General features: G+C 43.4%; 1 protein-coding gene across 4 annotated transcripts in view; it reads left to right on the plus strand.

Annotated features, from left to right (window-relative positions):
- LOC121576745 (NT-3 growth factor receptor) overlaps positions 1 to 25,054 on the plus strand; it is a 302,625-nt gene that overhangs the window by 144,140 nt on the left and 133,431 nt on the right. For all 4 annotated transcript variants that reach the window (XM_041890145.2, XM_041890146.2, XM_041890149.2 and 1 more), the window contains exons 5-9: positions 2,855 to 3,009; positions 3,496 to 3,638; positions 5,143 to 5,284; positions 15,536 to 15,835; positions 18,000 to 18,014. In XM_041890145.2, the coding sequence (XP_041746079.1) occupies positions 2,855 to 3,009; positions 3,496 to 3,638; positions 5,143 to 5,284; positions 15,536 to 15,835; positions 18,000 to 18,014 (755 nt within the window). The remainder of the gene's footprint in view (positions 1 to 2,854; positions 3,010 to 3,495; positions 3,639 to 5,142; positions 5,285 to 15,535; positions 15,836 to 17,999; positions 18,015 to 25,054) is intronic.

Raw genomic sequence — 25,054 nt, forward strand, 5'->3', positions numbered from 1 at the left:
TGCCTAGAGAATACCGTACAGTGTAGTTAATGGGCAATCTTTTATATCTGGCATAGCTATTGACACTTAATGAACACTCACAGACTATAGGGACCTTGTTAAATTGGGCATCACCAACTTTACCTTTAACTGATGAAAAACCCTTGTGTCTCATTTATCCTGGTAAGCGTATGTGGCAGGCTGATCAATTCCCAGTCCACCTAGAAAATGGGAGCTATTTGGATTCAGGCCACACCTCCCTACGCATAATTCCATGTATAATAATGTACAAAAGAGATAAAAACATATTTATGTATGCATTTCTCTGTTGTCACATATTGTATACAATGTCCCTCCCTACCTGTCGCATGCTAACTTAGCCATTTTAAAGCAGATACCAATGTATAATACATAACAGGAGATAACCATGATTAAGTTATATGCGATTTGCAATTCTCAGCTCAGCATATAGGCTACTGGACTCCCATGTGGGTTCCTAGCTGCACGCCACCTTGACCTTTCCAAAGGTTCATTTAATGTTTTATTCAGGTTAGTAGAAGACATGCAAATGGTTATTCTCACAGGCCATAATCAGTAAGTCAGTGCTGTGGCTAAACTCCCCATGGGCTAACTTTATATCATGCAATCCTCAGTTTATTGTCTCTATGTTGTTAATTAAGTACATATTTTCATAGGTATATTGCCAATGTACTGAGTAAGAAAAGAGGCCATCTGCCTACCAGAGGAGGCTGCTGAGGGGAGGACAGCTCATAATAATGGCTGGAACGGAGCAAATGGAATGGCATCAAACACATAGAAACCATGTGTTTGATACCATTCCACCTATTCCACTCCAGCCATTACCACGAGCCTGTCCTCCCCAATTAAGGTGCCACCAAACTCCTGTGCTACCTACACACACACACACACACACACACACACACACACACACACGCGCGCTTCATAAAGGTGTTTTATTTATGTCGTAAGTAGGAAGCCTTTGATCACCACTCTTCAAAGCGGCTTAATGCACACGTGGAAAAGTGAACCCAGGATACTCTGTCCTTGGACAGAACAGAACACACAATACTGCACAAAACCAAGTTAGTCCATGTATTGCAAGCGAATACATCATAATTTAAAGATAACAGAAAAACTTTCGGTGAGTGACTCCCCCCCCCAGTCCAGACCTGCGTGTTACATAATGTATAGCGATGGCTGCGATGCCCATTTGGTATGCACTCTCCGCTTTTCACGCGCAATCTCTGACCCCGTCTTGTAAATCAGAGAGGTTATATCTCTCTTTTGTCAAACTGGTGAATCAATAAGTATTCATGCACACAGCTAGCTAAGATCATGTTAATGAAATGTCCTCCAGGTCTAGGTGCTTTTCCTCTCTTTCCATATGTTGGATCCAGTGTGCTGTGCTGTACTACCCACTAGGCCCTCAGAGAGCCAGGCAGCAGGAAGCAGGCAGCAGGCAGAAGGCAGCAGGCAGCAGGCAGCAGGAAGCAGGCAGCAGGCAGCCAGGGCCCTTTAAGGAAGTGGTGCACATCATGTGGAACTAAAGGGATTAGACATGCTAACTGCCACTTCATAGTCTTCTCTGGTCCATGGACAAATGTAACAAATGTGATAATAATGTCAGCAAAGATGTCAAAAGTGGAAAGTAGTTGTACCATTGGGATGAAAGACAGAAAAGGAAAAGCTAAGAATACAATGGGCACGTTCAATATTTGATTATGATATGAGCATTGTAAGGACTATTCATTTGACCCATTCTCCTTATCTAATGAATAAAAATAAATAAAAAATGTCTGGACAAATGTATCTTAAGGAGTAAAATAGAGGAAATGACATGATGTCGTATAAAGGTTTGTTTGAAGCATCAGAGTCTGAGCTAACAGTGATACCCAGTATGTCTCATCAGAGCCTCACACCTCTTCACAGTAGCCTAGGTGTGAGGATCTGGAGGGCCAGGGTGTGAGGGGTGTGTGAGGGGGGTCGTGTTAGACGTGTTGTTTAAGGAGATAATTATGATTAATAATTCATATTATTGTTAATGTGTGGAGCGTCACAGGGTACGAACAGCACACCCCTCTCTCCCTCCTGTTCTCTTTAATCCTTTGTTAAAATAATATGAGTCTTACTGTACAGTATGTCCTCATGCTCAAGCACTATGATATTCTATTTTCAATATTGAAATTCACGGTCACCCACCAAAGCACATGAATTTATATGTGTATCTGCTCTGGGTGGTTCTACAAAGAAGACCTTTAGCTCTTCCCTGCTATCATTTTCAAATTTGTCATCCGTGTCTTTCACATTAATGTGACATTATTGATTTAGCCAGGGCTGGTGCAGGGCCTGTGTTTGTTGAGGGGAGGGCTAAGTCCAAATCATATCCACCCGCTTCCAGCCCCAGCCCCAGGGTACGGTTAGCCCAGCCTGGCCTGGAGATGAGATGGAGGGTCTCCAGTTCCTCCCCAGGCACGGTGTGATGAATGTTTGGGGCTGGTCTGGAGGTTAAGACTGTCCTTCACCTACTTCTGCCTGTCTTGACGGTAAATGACCACAGATGCATTGTGTTGTTTCTCAACTTATATTTCTCTCTCTCTCTCTCTCTTCTCTTCTCTTCTCTTCTCTTCTCTTCTCTTCTCTTCTCTTCTCTTCTCTTCTCTTCTCTTCTCTTCTCTTCTCTTCTCTTCTCTTCTCTTCTCTTCTCTTCTCTTCTCTTCTCTTCTCTTCTCTTCTCTTCTCTTCTCTTCTCTTCTCTTCTCTTCTCTTCTCTTCTCTTCTCTTCTCTTCTCTTCTCTTCTCTTCTCTTCTCTTCTCTTCTCTTCTCTTCTCTTCTCTTCTCTCTCCCCCCACACAGGAGGCTGGAAGAAGTGGTGTTTGAGTGTGGCTGTGATATACGCTGGATTCAGCTGTGGCAGCAGCGAGGAGAGGCTGGCCTGCACACCCAGCAACTCTTCTGCAACAATGGAGCCTCCAAGATCCCTCTGCAGACTATGAATATCTCCCTCTGTGGTATGAACCACTGCCGCCACGTTCCCCGCTCCACACTACTCAATCATCCCATGGTAGAATAATAGGAAGCATTTTACTTGGAATGGCTGTCATAGAGCCTAGACTATTCACATCGAATTCATAAGAATGGCCTAAACGCATGTCATAACTCATCTCATGACAGCCGGCCAAAGAGTCATGACAACTTACTGTTCTGAAACTCTGCTTGTTCCTTCCTTTCCCTTTCCCAAATACAATTCACAATAGCTCAAAGTGTCTCAGTCAGAATTTCAAGTGTGCTGTGTCTAGCTGCTATTGTATTCTCTCTCTCTCTCTCTCTCTCTCTCTCTCTCTCTCTCTCTCTCTCTCTCTCTCTCTCTCTCTCTCTCTCTCTCTCTCTCTCTCTCTCTCTCTCTCTCTCTCTCTCTCTCTCTCTCTCTCTCTCTCTCTCTCTCTCTCTCTCTCTCTCTCTCTCTCTCTCTCTCTCTATCTATCTCTGTCTCTCAGACCTGCCGGACATCAGTGTGACGCACTTTAACCTCACTGTTGTTGAGGGGGACAGAGTCACCGTCACCTGTAATGGATCTGGATCCCCCCTACCTGAGGTGGACTGGACCGTCAATGACCTCCACTCCATCAACACTCACCAGGTGGGCTAGGGGACAAACCAGGGGACAAACCAGGGGACACACAATGCACTCTGCTATTCTACTGATCACTAGGTTGTACACTATATATACAAAAGTATGTGGACACCCATTCATATTAGTGGATTCTGCTATTTCAGCCACACCCATTGCTGACAGGTGGCACACAGCCATGCAATTGCCATAGACAAACATTGGCAGTAGAATGGCCTTACTGAAGAGCTCAGTTACTTTCAACGTGGCACCGTCATAGGATGCCATCTTTCCAACAAGTCAGTTCGTCAAATGTCTGCCCTGCTAGAGCTGCCCCGGTCAACTGTAAGTGCTGTTATTGTGAAGTGGAAACGTCTAGGAGCAACAACGGCTCAGCCGCGAAGTGGTAGGCCACACAAGCTCACAGAATGGGGCCGCTGAGTGCTGAAGTGCGTAGAGCGTAAAAATCGCCTGTCCTCAGTTGCATCACTCATTACCGAGTTCCAAACTGCCTCTGGAAGCAACGTCAGCACAATAACTATTCGTCTGGAGCTTCATGAAATGGGCTGAGCAGCCGCACAAAAGCCTAAGATCACCATGCACAATGCCAAGTGTTGGCTGGAGTGGTGTAAAGCTCACCACCAACTGTAAAGTTTGGTGGATGAGGAATAATGGTCTGGAGCTGTTTTTCTAGGTTCTAGGTTAGCCAAACTGTTGCCCCTTAGTTCCAGTAAAGGGAAATATTAATGCTGCAGCATACAATGACATTCTAGACGATTCTGTGCTTCCAACTTTGTGGCAACAGTTTGGGGAAGGCCTTTCATGTTTCAGTATGACAATGCCCCCTTGCACAAAGCAAGGTCCATACAGAAATGGTTTTTCGAGATTGGTGTGGAAGAACTTGACTGGCCTGCACAGAGCCCTGACCTCAACCCCATCGAACACCTTTGGGATGAATTCGAACGCGGACTGCAAGCCAGGCCTAAGCGCCCAACATCAGTGCCCGACCTCACTAATGCTCTTGTGGCTGAATGGAAGCAAGTCCCCGCAGCAAGGTTCCAACATCTAGTGGAAAGCCTTCCCAGAAGAGTGGAGTGGAGGCTGTTATAGCAGCAAAGGGGGGACCAACTCCATATTAATACCCATGATTTTGGAATGAGATGTTCGACAAGCAGGTGTCCACATACTTTTGGTCATGTAGTGTACCATTGTGATTTGTGTGTATCTAGCTGCATGAAACTATTTGGCTTGTGACCTTGGAGTTTGTGTTATCTACAGTACAATTTCAGGGTCAATTCCATTTAGATTCCAGTCAGTTCTGTAATTCAGTTGTTGTGCTATGGAGAAGGTCCATGTCCAATTGTGTATTTCTGATGTCACAGCTTTCTGAAACTCTTAAAATGCATAACATGCAGAATATTACATCTAAAATCCTTAATGGAGATTGTCTGCCACTATGCTATGAGGTTGTCAAGCATCTTTATCTTTATCCTACTGTATCACTCCCCTCTCTTTCTCTCCTACTCTGTTCCAGTCCAATGTTTACTGGCCCAATGTCCACTCCATCAACCTGACCCTGGTCAACGTGAGTCGTGATGACAACTTCTACATGCTGACCTGTATAGCAGAGAACAAAGTGGGGATGGCCAACACCTCCATTCAGCTCACTGTCCATTGTACGTAGTGATAACCAATTCCACTTCAAAGTTTGTATTTATCAAATCGCAAACACTGTGTTTGATATTTGATGACGCCAATATTCAGCCCACTGTCCAATGCATGTACAGACTGCAAATATTCAGATCACAGTCAGCCCATGAATGCTGCAGATGTTGTCAAGCACCTTGTTACAGCACTTTTTAGCTTTTATATGCAGACAATGTTTAATTACATGTTATTCCTCAAATTGTGCCATGTATTCTTTATATGCATCTAAGTTACATGTACAGTGCATTCGGAAAGTATTCATACCCCTTGAATTTTCCACATTTTGTTACTGTCACGATCGTCATAATGATTGGACCAAGGCGCAGCATGATATGCGTACATCTCATTAATAGTGTACTAGCAACACGATACAAAATACAAAACAGCAAAACGAAACGTGAAGTCCTCGGTCATGAACACAAACCAACACGGAACAAGATCCCACAAAACACAAGTGCACAACAGGCTGCCTAAGTATGGTTCCCAATCAGAGACAACAAGCAACAGCTGATTCTCGTTGCCTCTGATTGAGAACCACCCCGGCCAACCTAGAAAACACATGAACTAGAAACTGAACATAGAACACAAAACATAGACCCTACACACCCTGGCTCAACATATAAGAGTCCCCAGAGCCAGGGCGTGACAGTACCCCCCCCAAAGGCGCGGACTGCGACCGCGCCAACATAAACCCAACAGGGGAGGGGCCGGGTGGGCATTCCGCCTCTGAGGCGGATCCGGCTCTGGGCGTGACCACCACCCTCTAACAACCCCCCCGTAGCACCCCTGGTCTGGTCTGGCCCCGCTGGCTGGAGCTGGACTGGACATCGGTGGAGCGGATTGCTTAGGCTCCGGTGTGGAGCAGCTGACCGGTACCTGACCAGGCACCGGTGAAACAGGTACGGGCCGGACCGGGCTGACGACGCGCACCATTGGCTTGGTGCGAGGGGCAGGAACAGGCCGGGCCGGGCTGGCGACGCGCACCACAGGCTTGGTGCGAGGGGCAGGAACAGGCCGGGCCGGGCTGGCGACGCGCACCATTGGCTTGGTGCAAGGGGCAGGAACAGGCTGGGCCGGGCTGGCGACGCGCACCACAGGCTTGGTGCGAGGGGCAGGAACAGGCCGGGCCGGGCTAGCGACGCACACCTCAGGCTAGGTGCGAGGGGCAGGAACAGGCCGGGCTGGGCTGGCGACGCGCATCACAGGCTTGGTGCGAGGGACAGGAACAGGCCGGACCGTACTGGGAACACACACCACTGGCCTTGTGTGGGGATCAGGAACGGGCCGGACCGGACTGGTAACACACCTCAGTACCTCTCGCCGTGCCACTACACTCTCCCTCCCTCTACTGACCAATGGCCCCCGTAACCTGGTGGCCTTCTCTCCTCGTCCACAAACTCGCCCTTTATCTGCCTCCAGCAGCCCCATCGTCCATGCCGTGTGCCCCCCCCAAAAAAAATATTGGGGGTGCCTCTCGCCTGTCCGACGACAGCCCGGTTGGCGCCGCTTCTCCTCTCCTGCCTGGGTCTCCCCCTTCATCGCCCTCCGGTAACGGACGGCCTCCTCCTCCGTGATCTGCCCCCAACCGAGGAGGACATCCACTAACGTTACCTCCGGCGTTTGCTCCTGGACACGCTGCTTGGTCCTGTATTGGTGGGATCTTCTGTCACGATCGTCATAATGACGAGACCAAGGCGCAGCGTGATATGCGTACATCTCTTTAATAGTGTACTAGCAACACGATACAAAATACAAAACAACAAAATGAAACGTGAAGTCCTCGGTCATGAACACAAACCAACACGGAACAAGATCCCACAAAACACAAGTGCACAACAGGCTGCCTAAGTATGGTTCCCAATCAGAGACAACAAGCAACAGCTGATTCTCGTTGTCTCTGATTGAGAACCACCCCGGCCAACCTAGAAAACACATGAACTAGAAACTGAACATAGAACACAAAACATAGACACTACACACCCTGGCTCAACATATAAGAGTCCCCAGAGCCAGGGCGTGACAGTTACGTTACAGCCTTATTCTAAAATTGATTAAATCGTTTTTTTTCTTCATCGATCTACATGCAATACCCCATAATGACAGAGCAAAAACATGTTTTAAGATTTTTTGGCAAATGTATTAAAAATACAAAACTGAAATATTACATTTACATAAGTATTCAGACCCTTTACTCAGTACTTTGTTAAAGTACCTTTGGCAGCGATTACAGCCTCGAGTCTTCTTGGGTATGACGCTCCTGCGTTGTCTTGGCTGTGTGCTTTGGATCGTTGTCCTGTTGGAAGGTGAACCTTTGCCCCAGTCTGAGGTCCTGAGCGCTCTGGAGCATGTTTTCATCAAGGATCTCTCTGTACTTTGCTCCATTAATCTTTCCCTCAATCCTGACTAGTCTCCCAGTCCCTGCTGCTGAAAAACATCCCCACAGCATGATGCTGCCACCAACATGCTTCACCGTAAGGATGGTGCCAGGTTTCCTCCAGATGTGACACTTGGCATTCAGGCGAAGAGTTCAATCTTGGTTTCATCAGTCCAGAGAATCTTCTTTCTCATGGTCTGAGAGTCCTTTAGGTGCCTTTTGGCAAACTCCAAGCGGGCTGTCATGTGCCTTTTACTGAGGAGTGGCTTCCGTCTGGCCACTCTACCATAAAGGCATGATTGGTGGAGTGCTGCAGAGATGGTTGTCCTTCTGGAAGGTTCTCCCATCTCCACAGAGGAACTCTGGAGCTCTGTCAGAGTGACCATCGGGTTCTTTATCACCACCCAGACCAAGGCCCTTCTCCCCCGATTGCTAAGTTTGGCCGGGCGGCCAGCTCTAGGAAGAGTCTTGGTAGTTACAAACTTCTTCCATTTAAGAATGATGGAGGCCACTGTGTTCTTGGGGACCTTCAATGCTGCAGACATTTTTTGGTACCCTTCCCCAGATCTGTGCCTCGACACAATCCTGTCTCGGAGCTCTACAGACAATTCCTCCGACCTCATGGCTTGGTTTTTGCTCTGACATACACTGTCAACTGTGGGACCTTATATAGACAGCTGTGTGCCTTTCCAAATCACGTCCAATCAATTGACTTTACCATAGGTGGACTCCAATCAAGTTGTAGAAACATCTCAAGGATGATCAATGGAAACAGGATGCACCTGAGCTCAATTTCGAGTCTCATAGCAAAGGGTCTGAATACTTATGTAAATAAGGTATTTCTGTTTTTTATTTTTAATAAATTTGCAAACATTTCTAAAACCTATTTTTGCTTTGTCATTAGGGAGTATTGTGTGTAGATTAATGAGGGAAGAAAATAATTGAATACATTTTAGAATAAGGCTGTAACGTAACAAATTGTGGAAAAAGTCAAGGGGTCTGAATACTTTTGAATGCACAGTACATTCACCAGTAAAGTAGAGTAGTGGTATTTTACAGTATTTGTGTAAAATGATATGCCTTATTAAAGCTAGTATTCTTAATTGAAAAAATAAAGGCAGTCACCTCACCTGTGTTTTGGTAAAAAAGATTAAGGATGGGCCTGGAGAAATGTAACCACTCTCAAATTCATAGACAGAGCTATGGTTGCAAGGACTGACCATCTATTATATCAAAAATTATAGTTTTAACCATGTTTTGAGGCTATTCAGTGTTTTTTTATACATTTGCAAACATTGTAATAAAAAAAAAAATGTATTTTGGGTTCTGATGGGGTATGACAGTTGAACTAAGCTTATGAGGCATTTATAAGTTATATTCTTCAAGAATCAATGGGTATATATCAAATCAAATGTATTTGCAACATGCGCCGAATACAAAAGGTGTAGACCTTACAGTGAAATGCTTACTTACAAGCCCTTAACCAACAATGCAGTTTTAAGAAGTAAAAAATAGATAAGTAAAAAAATAAAAAATAAAAATAATTAAAGAGCAGCAGTAAAATAAAATAACAGAAGGGAGGCTATATACAGTGGGTACCGGTACAGAGTCAATTTGCGGGGTCACCGGTTAGTCGAGGTAATTGAGGTAATATGTACATGTGGGTAGAGTTAAAGTGACTGCATAGATAATAAACAGAGTAGCATCTGCGTAAAAGAGGTGGTGGGTTGGGGGGGACAATGCAATTAGTCTGGGTAGCCGTGATTAGCTGTTCAGGAGTCTTATGGCTTGGGGGTAGATGCTGGTAAGAAGCCTTTTTGACCTAGACTTGGCACTCTGGTACCGCTTGTCGTACGTAGCAAAGGAGAACAGTCTATGACTAGGGTGGCTGGAGTCTCTGACAATTTTTAGGGCCTTCCTCTGACACCGCCTGGTATAGAGGTCCTGGATGGCAGGAAGCTTGGCCCCAGTGATGTACTGGGCCGTACGCACTACCCTCTGTAGTGCCTTGCGGTTGGAGGCCGAGCTGTTGCCATACCAGGCGGTGATGCAACCAGTCAGGATGCTCTCGATGGTGCAGCTGTATAACTTTTTGAGGTTCTGAGGACCCATGCCAAATATTTTCAGTCTCCTGAGGGGGAATAGGCTTTGTCATGCCCTCTTCACGACTGTCTTGGTGTGTTTGGACCATGATAGTTTGTTGGTGATATGGACACCAAGGAACTTGAAGCTCTCAACCTGTTCCAATACAGCCCCGTCGATGAGAATGGGGGCGTGCTCAGTCCTCATTTTTTTCCTGTAGTCCACAATCATCTCCTTTGTCTTGATCATGTTGAGGGAGAGGTTGTTATCCTGGCACCACAATGCCAGGTCTCTGACCTCCTCCCTATAGGCTGTCTCATCGTTGTCGTGATCAGGCCTACCACTGTTGTCATTGGCAAACTTAATGATGGTGTTGGAGTCGTGCCTGGCCATGCAGTCATGGGTGAACAGGAATTACAGGAGGGGACTGAGCATGCACCCCTGAGGGGCCCCCGTGTTGAGGATCAGCGTGGCAGATGTGTTGTTACTTACCCTTACGACCTGGTGGCGGCCCGTCAGGAAGTCCAGGATCCAGTTGCAGAGGGAGGTGTTTAGTCCCAGGGTCCTTAGCTTAGTGAAGAGCTTTGAGGACACTATGGTGTTGAATGCTGAGCTGTAGTCAATGAATAGCATTCTCACGTAGGTGTTCCTCTTGTCCAGGTGGGAAAGGGCAGTGTGGAGTGCAATAGAGATTGCATCATCAGTGGATCTGTTGGGGCGGTGTGCAAATTGGAGTGAGTCTAGGGTTTCTGGGATAATGGTGTTGATGTGAGCCATGACCATCCTTTCAAAGCACTTCATGGCTACAGACGTGAGTGCTACGGGTCGGTAGTCATTTAGGCAGGTTATCTTAGTGTTCTTGGGCACAGGGACTATGGTGGTCTGCTTGAAGCATGTTGGTATTACAGACTCAGTCAGGGACATGTTGAAAATGTCAGTGAAGACACTTGCCAGTTGGTCAGTGCATGCTCGGAGTACACGTCTTGGTAATCCGTCTGGCCCTGGGCCTTGTGAATGTTGACCTGCTTAAAAGTCTTACTCACGTCGGCTACGGAGAGTGTGATCACATGGTCATCCGGAACAGCTGATGCTCTCATGCATGGCTCAATGTTGCTTGCCTCGATGCGAGCATAAAAGTGATTTAGCTCATCTGGTAGGCTCGTGTCACTGGACAGCTCGTGGCTGTGCTTCCCTGTGTAGTCTGTAATAGTTTGCAAGCCCTGCCACATCCGACGAGCGTCGGAGCCGGTGTTATACAATTCAATCTTAGTCCTAATTTGACTCTTTGCCTGTTTGATGGTTCGTCGGCGGGCATAGCAGGATTTCTTATAAGCATCCGGGATAGAGTCCCGCTCCTTGAATGTGTCAGCTCTACCCTTTAGCTCAGTGCGGATATTGCCTGTAATCCATGGTTTCTGGTTGGGGTATGTACGTACGGTCACTGTGGGGACGACGTCATCGATGCAGTTATTGATGAAGCCAGTGACTGATGTGGTGTACTCCTCAATGCAATCGGAAGAATCCCGGAACATATTCCAGTCTGTACTAGCAAAACAGTCCTGCTGCTTAGCATCTGCGTCATCTGACCACTTCCTTATTAACCGAGTCACTGGTGCTTCCTGCTTTAGTTTTTGCTTATATGCAGGAATCAGGAGGATAGAATTATGGTCAGATTTGCCAAATGGAGGGCGAGGGAGAGCTTTGTACGCGTCTCTTTGTGTGGAGTAAAGGTGGTGTAGAGATTATTTTTCCTCTGGTTGCACATTTAACATGCTGGTAGAAATTAGGTAGAACTGATTTAAGTTTCACTACATTAAAGTCCCCGGCCACTAGGAGTGCTGCCTCTGGATGAGCGTTTTCCTGTTTGCTTATGGCCTTATACAGCTCATTGAGTGCAATCTTAGTGCCAGCATCGGTTTGTGGTGGTAAATAGACAGCTACGAAAATATAGATGAAAACTCTCTTGGTAAATAGTGTGGTCTACAGCTTATCATGAGATACTCTACCTCAGGCGAGCAAAACCTAGAGACTTCCTTAGTATTAGATTTTGTGCACCAGCTGTTGTTTACAAATATACACAGACAGCCACCCCTTGTCTTACCGGAGTCAGACGTTCTATCCTGCCGATGTAGCGTATATCCCGCCAGCTCTATGGTATCCATGTCGTCGTTCAGCCACGACTCGTGAAACATAAGAAGTTACAGTTTTTCATGTCCCGTTGGTAGGATATCCTTGATCTTAGGTCGTCCATTTTGTTTTCCAATGATTGTACGTTGGCTAATTTGACAGATGGAAGAGGCATATTACTCGCTCGCCGTCGGATCCTAACAAGGCACCCCGACCTACGTCCACGATATCTCCGTCTCTTTCTCATGCGAATTACAGGGATTTGGGCCTTGTCAGGTGTCTGTAGAATATCGCTGTCGTGATATCCAGAAGCTCTTTTTGGTCATAAGAGACGGTGGCAGAAACATTATGTACAGAATAAATTACGAATAATGTGAAAAAACACACATAATAACACAATTGGTTAGGGGACCGTAAAACGGCAGCCATCTCTTCCGGCGCCATCTTAGTCCAATAAGTCCAAAAATGGATGTAGCAACTAAGGATTCCAGCTTTAAGGAATAAGCAATCTCCCTTGCATTCTGATGCTTGACTACTGATCATAAGCTCCCTCTTATAGATTGTAGCCCAGGGGTGTCAGACTCATTTTGCCCTGCGGGCCGCATTCGGTCTTCAATGAGTTACGGAGGGCCGCGCTTCAAATGTATTATATTTCCTCACCGTCAAAATTTGCAAAGAATTGACCTTAATCCATAGCTTTTTGAATTTCTGATGCTCCCTGACTGTCTAGCTTTCGTTTCAATGAATGTTAGCAAGCTGGACAGAGTGAATAGACTATAAATGTACACTATATATATATATAAAAGTATGTGGACACCCCTTCAAATTAGTGGATTCGGCTATTTCAGCCACACCCGTTGCTGACAGGTGTATAAAATCGAGCACACAGCCATGCAATCTCCATAGACAAACATTGGCAGTAGAATGGCCTTACTGAAGAGCTCAGTCACTTTCAACGTGGCACTGTCAAAGGATGCCACTTTTCCAACAAGTCAGTTCGTCAAATTTTTGCCCTTCCTCAACTCCCCAAGAACTTGACTGGCCTGCACAGAGCCCTGACCTCAACCCCATCAAACACCTTTGGGATGAATTGGAACGCCGACTGCGAGCCAGGCCTAATGGCCAAACATTAGTGCCCGACCTCACTAATGCTCTTGTGGCTGAATGGAAGCAAGTCCCCACAACAATGTTCCAACATCTAGTGGAAAGCCTTCCCAGAAGAGTGGAGGCTTTTATAGCAGCAAAGGGGGGACCAACTCCATATTAATGCCCATGATTTTGGAATAAGATGTTCAACGAGTAGGTGTCCACATACTTTTGGTCATGTAGTGTAGGTCCATTATCTTTTCTACACAATTTTGATTTTCCCTGATTATTGTTTTTCTTCTCAATTATTTTCTTTATTATTATTCTTTACTCAGACGACCCGCGGGCCGGATTGAATGGGCCATATGTTTGACACCCCTGTTGTAGCCTATGTTAACTACATTTACATTTCATTTCAGTCCCCACAACTACTCCTATCCATTCTATCAGTACATTCATACATTCAATGCTATCTATTCTAACCTACTCATTCTATCAGTACTCCTATCCATTCTATTTTCACCATTCTATTACTACTCCTATCCATTCTATCAGTACTCCTATCCATTCAATGCTATCCATTCTAACTCCATTCTATCAATACTCCTATACATTCTATTTTCACAATTCTATTACTACTCCTATCCATTCTATCAGTACTCATATCCATTCTATCCTCTCCATTCTATAACTAGGCCTTTTATCCATTCTATCAGTTCCATTCTATCAGTGCCCAGAGGCCATTGTATTGAATATTGATCCCTGCGAGCTGGGAGGTGGTTCCCTTGGATGTGAATATTGTATCCATGACAAGGCAGTTGGCCAACAGGGGTATAACATTATTCTCTCCATACTCAATAGAGATTGATTCCCAGAGATTATGAATAGATCTGCAAACTCAGGTGGAAACAAGTCACTCTCTCTCTCTCTTACGCTCTCTTATGCTCTCTCTCAATTCAATTCAATTCAAAGGGCTTTATTGGCATGGGAAACATGTTTACATTGCCAAAGCAAATGGAATAGACAATAAACAAAAGGGAAATAAGCAAGGGAAACATTAGTGAACATTACACTCACAAATGTTTTAAAAGCATATAGACATTTCAAATGTTATATTATTGGCTATGTACTCTCTCTCTCTCTCTCTCTCTCTCTCTCTCTCTCTCTCTCTCTCTCTCTCTCTCTCTCTCTCTCTCTCTCTCTCTCGCTCTCTCGCTCTCGCTCTCGCTCTCGCTCCCTCTATCTCAAACACTCATTTTCAGGGTGTTTTTCTTAATATTTTCACAGAGACCCCCTGTGTTTGACGTTGCATTACTAACAATGAGGAAATTGGCATGTACTCTTTGTATATAGTGTGTATTTTAGGGTTGTCACAATACTACGATATCTGATTGTCCATGGCAACAAGGAAAGCACAAAGCAGACTAGACTCTTTGGTCTTTAAAAAAACTACTGCATGTAAGATATTGTGTGCTATAGCTTGGAAAAGAAACGTGATTCTGGTTGACAACATAAGGCTGCTTGTTTCCAACATTAGGACTGTTTTCCTCAGGAAATGTAGTCCACTTCATGTTTTGTTTCCTTGCCACAATACTACCTCTGAGAGTCGCGATACTGGTATAGTGACAACCCTAGTGTATTTTAGCTCAATTAACAGTGAATCAGAATATGATTGATGCTTTAGATGAGCTCTGTATGGCACATTTACAGCCCTGTATTTGCAGATGGTTAGCTTCTAACAGACTGACCATGGATGTGGAGTTAAGTGGTGGGCACTTTTATAAGGTGTGATATTATTACTGTGTCTGGCCGCCATCGTTCGGAGTGGATGAATCCACTCCACCAAAAGCCTGGAGACAACCCAATGTTCCTGTGGTCAGTAGCCACATCTTAGCAGCAGATTCAAATGTCAACAAAACACCATTTATATGGTTGGCCTTCAAACCACTCACAGTCTCTTTGCTGGGAGGTGGTTCCCTTGGATGTCGATATTTCATCCATGACAAGCCAGTGGTCCTCTACGTGAAAGATTGTAGAGATTTATAGAATGTTTCATCACATAATGTGCGTGATTGCTTTCCAGCGGAGCGAGGAGAGGGAGCTCTGACCCTCTCCGTTGGGAAAGATCTGGAAGATCCTGCTAGTTATTCAGTGGCGGTGCACTGGTGCATCACAGCAAAGCCATTTGTTTTTGTTTGTGTTGTTCTTTATGAAACCACATGCTCTTTGGTTTCCTAACCTTCCTGGTAATTACCAATCATCTCAACAGCCGCTTGGCTTGTCTTTTGGAAACGTCTTAAAACAGAGAATGTCAACAGCTGTGGTGATTAGATAGACTAACTGATCGTCAAGTTCCCTTATTAGACCACATTGTTTCCATCAGCTGGATACCATAACAGGGTAATTTGATGACCGTTTGTTGCTCCTGCATTTACATTCATACTGAGTGGTGTTGGCCAACAGGGTGTAACACTATACGCTGACACATTAAAGAACACATTTCTGTCATACCTGACGCTCCTCTCCTCATGTCTGTCCTCGCTCCCAACAGTCCCCCCCACCATCCTGAAGCTGGACGAGCCCGAGCGTCGCCATGAAACCTGCATAGAGTTCACGGTGCGTGGCAACCCCCAGCCCACCCTGCGCTGGTTCCACCGAGACAACGAGATCTCCCCCAGTGACTACATCCGCACTGAGATGGATACCTACCAGGACTACCTGGAGGGATGCCTCAACTTCAAGGACCCCACGCACCACAACAACGGCAACTACACTCTGGAGGCAAGCAACTTCCTAGGAGTCACCACCAAGACAGTGTATGGACACTTCCTCAACTCCCCGTTTCCAGACGGTAGGTAGATTATGCTAGCTAAAGTAGCTAAACTGTATATAGTAGTACAGATACAGTTGAAGTCAGAAGTTTACATACACTTAGGTTGGAGTCATTAAAACTCGTTTTTCAAACACTCCACACATTTCTTGTTAACAAACTATAGTCTTGGCAAGTCGGTTTGGACATCTACTTTGTGCATGACACAAGTAATTTTTCCAACAATTGTTTACAGACAGATTATTTCACTTATAATTCACTGTATCACAATTCCAGTGGGTCAGAAGTTTCCATACACTAAGTTGACTGTGCCTTTAAACAGCTTGGAAAATTCCAGAAAATAATGTCATGGCTTTAGAAGCTTCTGATAGGCTAATTGACATATTTTGAGTCAATTGGAGGTGTACCTGTGGATGTATTTCAAGGACTACCTTCAAACTCAGTGCCTTGACAACATGGGAAAATCAAAAGAAATCAGCCAAGACCTCAGAAAAAAAATTGTAGACCTCCACAAGTCTGGTTCATCCTTGGGAGCTATTTCCAAACGCCTGAAGGAACCACGTTCATCTGTACAAACAGTAGCACGCAAGTATAAACACCATGGGACCACGTAGCCATCATACGGCTCAGGAAGGAGACACATTCTGTCTCCTGGAGATGAATGTACTTTGGTGCGAAAAGAGCGAATCAATCCCAGAACAACAGCAAAGGACCTTGTGAAGATGCTGGAGGAAACATGTACAAATTATCTATATCCACAGTAAAACGAGTCATATATCGACATAACCTGAAAGGCCGCTCAGCAAGGAAGAAGCCACTGCTCCAAAACCACCATAAAAAAACCCAGACTACGGTTTGCAACTGCACATGGGGACAAATATCATACTTTTCGAGAAATGTCCTCTGGTCTGATGAATCAAAAATATAACTGTTTGGCCATAATGACCATCGTTATGTTTGGAGGAAAAAGGGGGTTGCTTGCCAGCCGTAAAACACTATCCCAACCGTGAAGCACGGGGATGGCAGCATCATGCTGTGGGGGTGCTTTGCTGCAGGAGGGACTGGTGCACTTCACAAAATAGATGGCATCATGAGGAAGGAAAATTATGTGGATATATTGAAGCAACATATCAAGACATCAGTCAGGAAGTTAAATCTTGGTCACAAATGGGTCTTCCAAATGGATAATGACCCCGACCATACTTCCAAAGTTGTGGTAAAATGGCTTAAGGCCAACAAAGTCAAGGTATTGGAGTGGCCATCACAAAGCCCTGACCTCAATCCTATAGAAGTGTGGGCAGAACTGAAAAAGCATGTGTGAGCAAGGAGGCCTACAAACCTGACTCAGTTACACCAGCTTTGTCAGGAGGAATGGGCCACAATTCACCCAACTTATTGTGGGTGTGAAGGGCAAATGTTTGACCCAAGTTAAACAATTTAAAGGCAATGCTACCAAATACTAATTGAGTGTATGTAAACTTCTGAACCACTGGGAATGTGATCCTAACTGACCTAAGACAGGGAATTTCTACAAGGATGAAATGTCAGGAATTGTGAAAAACTGAGTTTAAATGTATTTGGCTAAGGTGTATGTAAACTTCTGACTTCAACTGTATATAGTAGCTTCATACATGTGACCTTTCATTAGTCCAACAGGATATTGCATGGATCAGTGGAATTGATGAAGCAGAGATGAAAACTGTTAAGAGAGTCGCTGAGAACCAAGTTTTACTGACTTATTAACAGGTTCACTGATAAATATAGAAACACTCTTTCTTTCTGTTAGACCTCTATTAATACATGGAATTTATGAGGTGAAAATAAGATATTATTGGGAATGTTAGTTTTTGTTCTTCTTTTTGATTTTAAATGCTTTATTATTAGACATATAGACATTTATAACAGTACAACATCCCCAGTCCTTCATCCCACCCACCCATTCCACCCACACATCACACCCACACACCTTCCCACCCATCCCAATTGTATATACCTGTCAGCAACGGGTGTGGCTGAAATAGCCGAATCCACTAATTTGCAGGGGTGTCCACATACGTTTGTATATATAGTGAATTTGCTGACCAGTAGTAGAGTAAAAACTGTAATTCTTTTAACATGCCCTGTACATATACACATTGGTTGAACACGGCACTGATGACTCCTTTTCTGTCTTCTTTTCCTACAGATTATGGTGATTATGGTAAGTGATCTTATAAGACAGTCAACAAGAAATAGTACCATAAGACAAATAGTACCAAGTCTCTAGCTGAATAAAACATGATTAAAACGATTCTAGGGGGTTATGGTAAGTGATTTTCATTTTAAGACAGTCAACAATACATATAGGTAACTGCCAAAATAAAGGAAACACCAACATAAAGTGTCTTAATAGTGCATTGGGCCACCACGAGCCGCCAGACAGCTTCAATGCACCTTGGCATAGATGTCTGGAACTCTATTGGAGGGATGCGACACCATTCTTCCATGAGAAAGTCCATCATTTTGGTGTTTTGTTTATTGGTGGTGGAAAATGATGTCTCAGGCACCTTTCCAGAATCTTCCATAAGTGTTTAATTGGGTTGAGATCTGGTGACTGAGAGACGACACACACTTTAAACCCCCTATGCTCTTTTGAGACCCCTCTTTCATAGTTACTGAGCTCTCTTCTTCTAGCCATGGTAGCCAAAATAATGGGCAACTGTGCATTTTTATACATGGCCCTAAACATGATGGGATGTTAATTGCTTAATTAACTCAGGAACCACACCTGTGTGGAAGCAGCTGCTTTCAATATACTTTATATCCCTCATTTACTCAAGTGATTCCTATATTTTGGCAGTTACCTGAGGTACCATGACATAAATAGTACCATGACATCTACAGTACCAGTCAAAAGTTTGCACACACCTACTCATTCCAGGGTTTTTCTTTATTTTTACTATTTTCTACATTGTAGAATAATAGTGAAGACATCAAAACTATGAAATAACACATATGGAATCATGTAGTAACCCAAAAAGTGTTAAACAAATCATAATATATTTTATATTTGAGATTCTTCAAAGTAGCCACCGTTTGCCTTGATGACAGCTTTGCACACTCTTGGCATTCTCTCAACCAGCTTCATGAGGAATGATTTTCCAACAGACTTGAAGGAGTTCCCACATATGATGAGCACTTGTTGGCTGCTTTTTCTTCACTCTGCGGTCCAACTCATCCCAAACCATCTCAATTGGGTTGAGATCGAGTGATTGTGGAGGCCAGGTCATCTGATGCAGCACTCCATTACTCTCCTTGGTCAAATAGCCCTTACACAGCCTGGAGGTATGTTTTGCGTCATTGTCCTGTTGAAAAACAAATGATAGTCCCACTTAGTGCAAACCAGATGGGATGGCGTATCGCTGCAGAATGCTGTGGTAGCCATGCTGGTTAAGTGTGCCTTGAATTCTAAACAAATAACTGACAGTGTCACCAGCAAAGCACCCCCACACCATCAAATCTCCTCCTCTATGCTTCACGGTGGGAACCACACATGCGGAGATCATCCGTTCACCTACTCTGCCTCTCACAAAGACATGGTGGTTGATAAAGTACGACTGGGGTTTATATACAGTGGGGAGAACAAGTATTTGACACACTGCCGATTTTGCAGGTTTTCCTACTTACAAAGCATGTAGAGGTCTGTAATTGTTATCATAGGTACACTTCAACTGTGAGAGACGGAATCTAAAACAAAAATCCAGAAAATCACATTGTATGATTTTTAAGTAATTAATTTGCATTTTATTGCATGACATAATTATTTGATCACCTACCAACCAGTAAGAATTCCGGCTCTCACAGACCTGTTAGTTTTTCTTTAAGAAGCCCTCCTGTTCTCCACTCATTACCTGTATTAACTGCACCTGTTTGAACTCGTTACCTGTATAAAAGACACCTGTCCACACACTCAATCAAACAGACTCCAACCTCTCCACAATGGACAAGACCAGAGAGCTGTGTAAGGACATCAGGGATAAAATTGTAGACCTGCACAAGGCTGAGATGGGCTACAGGACAATAGGCAAGCAGCTTGGTGAGAAGGCAACAACTGTTGGCGCAATTATTAGAAAATGGAAGAAGTTCAAGATGACGGTCAATCACCCTCGGTCTTGGGCTCCATGCAAGATCTCACCTCGTGGGGCATCAATGATCATGAGGAAGGTGAGGGATCAGCCCAGAACTACACGGCATGACCTGGTCAATGACCTGAAGAGAGCTGGGACCACAGTCTCAAAGAAAACCATTAGTAACACACTACACCGTCATGGATTAAAATCCTGCAGCGCACGCAAGGTCCCCCTGCTCAATCCAGTGCATGTCCAGGCCCGTCTGAAGTTTGCCAATGACCATCTGGATGATCCAGAGGAGGAATGGGAGAAGGTCATGTGGTCTGATGAGAAAAATATATAGCTTTTTGGTCTAAACTCCACTCGCCGTGTTTGGAGGAGGAAGAAGGATGAGTACAACCCAAATAACACCATCCCAACCGTGAAGCATGGAGGTGGAAACATCATTCTTTGGGGATGCTTTTCTGCAAAAGGAACAGGACGACTGCACCGTATTGAGGGGGGGATGGATGGGGCCATGTATCGCGAGATCTTGGCCAACAACCTCCTTCCCTCAGTAAGAGCATTGAAGATGGGTCGTGGCTGGGTCTTCCAGCATGACAACGACCCGAAACACACAGCCAGGGCAACTAAGGAGTGGCTCCGTAAGAAGCATCTCAAGGTCCTGGAGTGGCCTAGCCAGTCTCCAGACCTGAACCCAATAGAACATCTTTGGAGGGAGCTGAAAGTCCGTATTACCCTGCGACAGCCTCAAAACCTGAAGGATCTGGAGAAGGTCTGTATGGAGGAGTGTGCCAAAATCCCTCCTGCAGTGTGTGCAAACCTGGTCAAGACCTACAGGAAACGTATGATCTCTGTAATTGCAAACAAAGGTTTCTGTACCAAATATTAAGTTCTGCTTTTCTGATGTATCAAATACTTATGTCATGCAATAAAATGCAAATGATTACTTAAAAATCATACAATGTGATTTTCTGGATTTTTGTTTTAGATTCCGTCTCTCACAGTTGAAGTGTACCTATGATAAAAATTACAGACCTCTACATGCTTTGTAAGTAGGAAAACCTGCAAAATCGGCAGTGTATCAAATACTTGTTCTCCCCACTGTTTAAATGCCTGGAGCATTTCAATTTTGGAGAATATCTTATAAATTGGGTTAAAATCATGTGTAGTAACCCTAGGTGTAAAATAGTAAATAATGGCTATTTCTCAGAAAGTTTTAAACTGTCAAGAGGAGTGAAACAAGGTTGTCCACTATCGGCATATCTATTTATTATGGCCATCGTGATGTTAGCTATTAAAATCAGATCCAACAATAATATCAAGGGATAAAAAATCAAGGGCTTAAAAACAAAGGTGATGATGATTCATGTTTTCTTTTAAATCCACAACTTGAATCCCTCCACTGGTTCATAGAGGATCTAGATACATTTTCAAAATCTCTGGATTACAACCAATTTATGATAAATGTACTATATTACGTATTGGATCACAAACAAATACAATTTTTACATTACCAAGTATTTTACCAATAAAATGGTCAGATGGTGATGTGGATATACTCGGAATACATATCCCAAATGAAATAAATGATCTCACTCCAATACATTTTAATAGAAAGTTAGCAAAAATAGATAAGATCTTGCTACCATGGAAAGGTAAATACCTGTTAATTTGTGGAAAAATCACCCTGATTAACTCTTTAGTATTATCCCAGTTTACCTATTTGCTTATGGTCTTGCCTACGCCTAGCGAACAGTTTTTTAAATTATATGAGAAAAAAATATTCAATTTTATTTGGAACGGCAAGCCAGACAAAATTAAACCGACCTATTTATATAATGAATATGAATTCAGAGGGCAGAAATGATTAAATATTAAATCATTAGACCTATCACTAAAAGATTCAGTAATACAAAAGTTATACTTAAATCAGAACTGGTTCTCTAGCAAATTAGAAAGATTGTCTCACCCAATGTTCAGGAATGGCCTTTTTCCCTTTATTCAGATTACAACCTCTCACTTTCAGTTATTTGAAATGGAAATCATCTCCCAAATATCACTATTTCTAAAACAAGCCATAGAAAGTTGGTTGCAATTTCAATTTAATCCTCCAGAAACGACAGAACAAATAATGCAACAAATATTGTGGTTAAACTCAAATACACTAATTGATAAAAAAAACATTCTTTTTTGACACATAAAAAAAAAAAGTATAATTTTCGTAAATGATATCATTGGTAGGACTGGTGGAGTTATGTCGCACATGCAGCTAACAAAAACATATTGAAATGTCTGCTCTACCCAAAATTACAACCAAATAATTGCAGCATTACCGCAAAAATGGAAGAGGAAAGTGGAAGGGGAAAAAAGTAAGGAACTTGTATGTCGGCCTTGCATTAAAAAACATAATTGGTTAAAGAAAATTGTCATAAAAAAAAAGTTTACCAGTTTCATTTAAGGACCAAAGGATTGACAGCCGTCCCATATAGATTGCAAAATAGTTGGGAAGAGATTTTTGACGTACCATTTCCATGGCATAGTTATTATGAACTGATACGCAAAACGACGCCGGATTCTAAACTTATAATTTTTAAATTTTAATTATTATATACAATTCTTGCTACCAATAGAATGTTATTTATATGGGGCATACAATCTTCCCAGCTCTGCAGATTTTGCTGCGAAGAGACAGAATCATTAGATCATTTGTTTTGGTACTGTCCATTTGTAGCTTGTTTTTGGACACAGGTCCAGGAATGGCTAAAGGATTGCAATATTTACCTGGAGCTAACACTGCAGAAAGCACTACTTGGTGATCTGAAAAGTCATAGTCAGTCGATCAATAATATAGGAATACTTTTAGCAAAACAAATATTTTCAATTTACAATCTGTTGAAACAATGAGAATAGAAAGGTTCAGAACTTTTGTAAAACATCACAGTACAGTTGAAAAATATATGGCAAATAGAAATCCAATATGGATGGTGTTAAGCAATAGATGGGTGGTTTTGAATGAAGTTGAAGGATGGGACTAATAACAACTAACAACAACTAATAACAACAAGATAACTAATGTAAAGCATACTGTGTCCATAATAAGTATATAGATTATAGGTTGAGAGCTTTTGTGAAAGAGCACAGTTAGAAAGATTTGGCATATAGAAGCAAACCGGATGGACATCATGAAAATGATCGGAGAGGTTGAGGGTAGAGGAAGTTCAGGAGTAAAAACCAACAAAATACAGTGGGGAAAAAAGTATTTAGTCAGCCACCAATTGTGCAAGTTCTCCCACTTAAAAAGATGAGAGAGGCCTGTAATTTTCATCATAGGTACACGTCAACTATGACAGACAAAATGAGAAAAAAAATCCAGAAAATCACATTGTAGGATTTTTAATGAATTTATTTGCAAATTATGGTGGAAAATAAGTATTTGGTCAATAACAAAAGTTTCTCAATACTTTGTTATATACCCTTTGTTGGCAATGACACAGGTCAAACGTTTTTCTGTAAGTCTTCACAAGGTTTTCACACACTGTTGCTGGTATTTTGGCCCATTCCTCCATGCAGATATCCTCTAGAGCAGTGATGTTTTGGGGCTGTCGCTGGGCAACACGGACTTTCAACTCCCTCCAAAGATTTTCTATGGGGTTGAGATCTGGAGACTGGCTAGGCCACTCCAGGACCTTGAAATGCTTCTTACGAAGCCACTCCTTCGTTGCCCGGGCGGTGTGTTTGGGATCATTGTCATGCTGAAAGACCCAGCCACGTTTCATCTTCAATGCCCTTGCTGATGGAAGGAGGTTTTCACTCAAAATCTCACGATACATGGCCCCATTCATTCTTTCCTTTACACGGATCAGTCGTCCTGGTCCCTTTGCAGAAAAACAGCCCCAAAGCATGATGTTTCCACCCCCATGCTTCACAGTAGGTATGGTGTTCTTTGGATGCAACTCAGCATTCTTTGTCCTCCAAACACGGTGAGTTGAGTTTTTACCAAAAAGTTATATTTTGGTTTCATCTGACCATATGACATTCTCCCAATCCTCTTCTGGATCATCCAAATGCATTCTAGCAAACTTCAGACGGGCCTGGACATGTACTGGTTAAGCAGGGGGACACGTCTGGCACTGCATTATTTGAGTCCCTGGCGGCGTAGTGTGTTACTGATGGTAGGCTTTGTTACTTTGGTCCCAGCTCTCTGCAGGTCATTCACTAGGTCCCCCCGTGTGGTTCTGGGATTTTTGCTCACAATTCTTGTGATCATTTTGACCCCACAGGGTGAGATCTTGTGTGGAGCCCCAGATCGAGGGAGATTATCAGTGGTCTTGTATGTCTTCCATTTCCTAATAATTGCTCCCACAGTTGATTTCTTCAAACCAAGCTGCTTACCTATTGCAGATTCAGTCTTCCCAGCCTGGTGCAGGTCTACAATTTTGTTTCTGGTGTCCTTTGACAGCTCTTTGGTCTTGGCCATAGTGGAGTTTGGAGTGTGACTGTTTGAGGTTGTGGACAGGTGTCTTTTACACTGATAACAAGTTCAAACAGGTGCCATTAATACAGGTAACAAGTGGAGGACAGAGGAGCCTCTTAAAGAAGAAGTTACAGGTCTGTGAGAGCCATAAATCTTGCTTGTTTGTAGGTGACCAAATACTTATTTTCCACCATAATTTGCAAATAAATTCATAAAAAATCCTACAATGTGATTTTCTGGAGAAAAAAAATCTCAATTTGTCTGTCATAGTTGACGTGTACCTATGATGAAAATTACAGGCCTCTCTCATCTTTTTAAGTGGGAGAACTTGCACAATTGGTGGCTGACTAAATAAAAATTTTCCCCACTGTATATTTATTGTAAAATTGACTGTGTTCATCAAATTTATATGGTATGTATAAGCTGGAAGTAGAGGCCTAAACATTGTTGTTCACTAGTTTACTCCAATTAGGGAAGGGGTGGTGGGGTTGGAAGGTAATAAAGGGAAATATATTTTAAAAAATGATATGTAAAGTGGATATGAAAAGTCTACACAGCCCTGTTAAAATGCAAGGTTTTTGTGATGTAAAAGATTGAGACAAAGATAAATGATGTCAGAACTTTTTCTACCTTTAATGTGACCGATAACGTGAA

The sequence above is a fragment of the Coregonus clupeaformis genome, chromosome 29 (genome assembly GCF_020615455.1).
Source record: "Coregonus clupeaformis isolate EN_2021a chromosome 29, ASM2061545v1, whole genome shotgun sequence".
In the NCBI taxonomy this organism is placed as follows: Eukaryota; Metazoa; Chordata; class Actinopteri; order Salmoniformes; family Salmonidae; genus Coregonus; species Coregonus clupeaformis.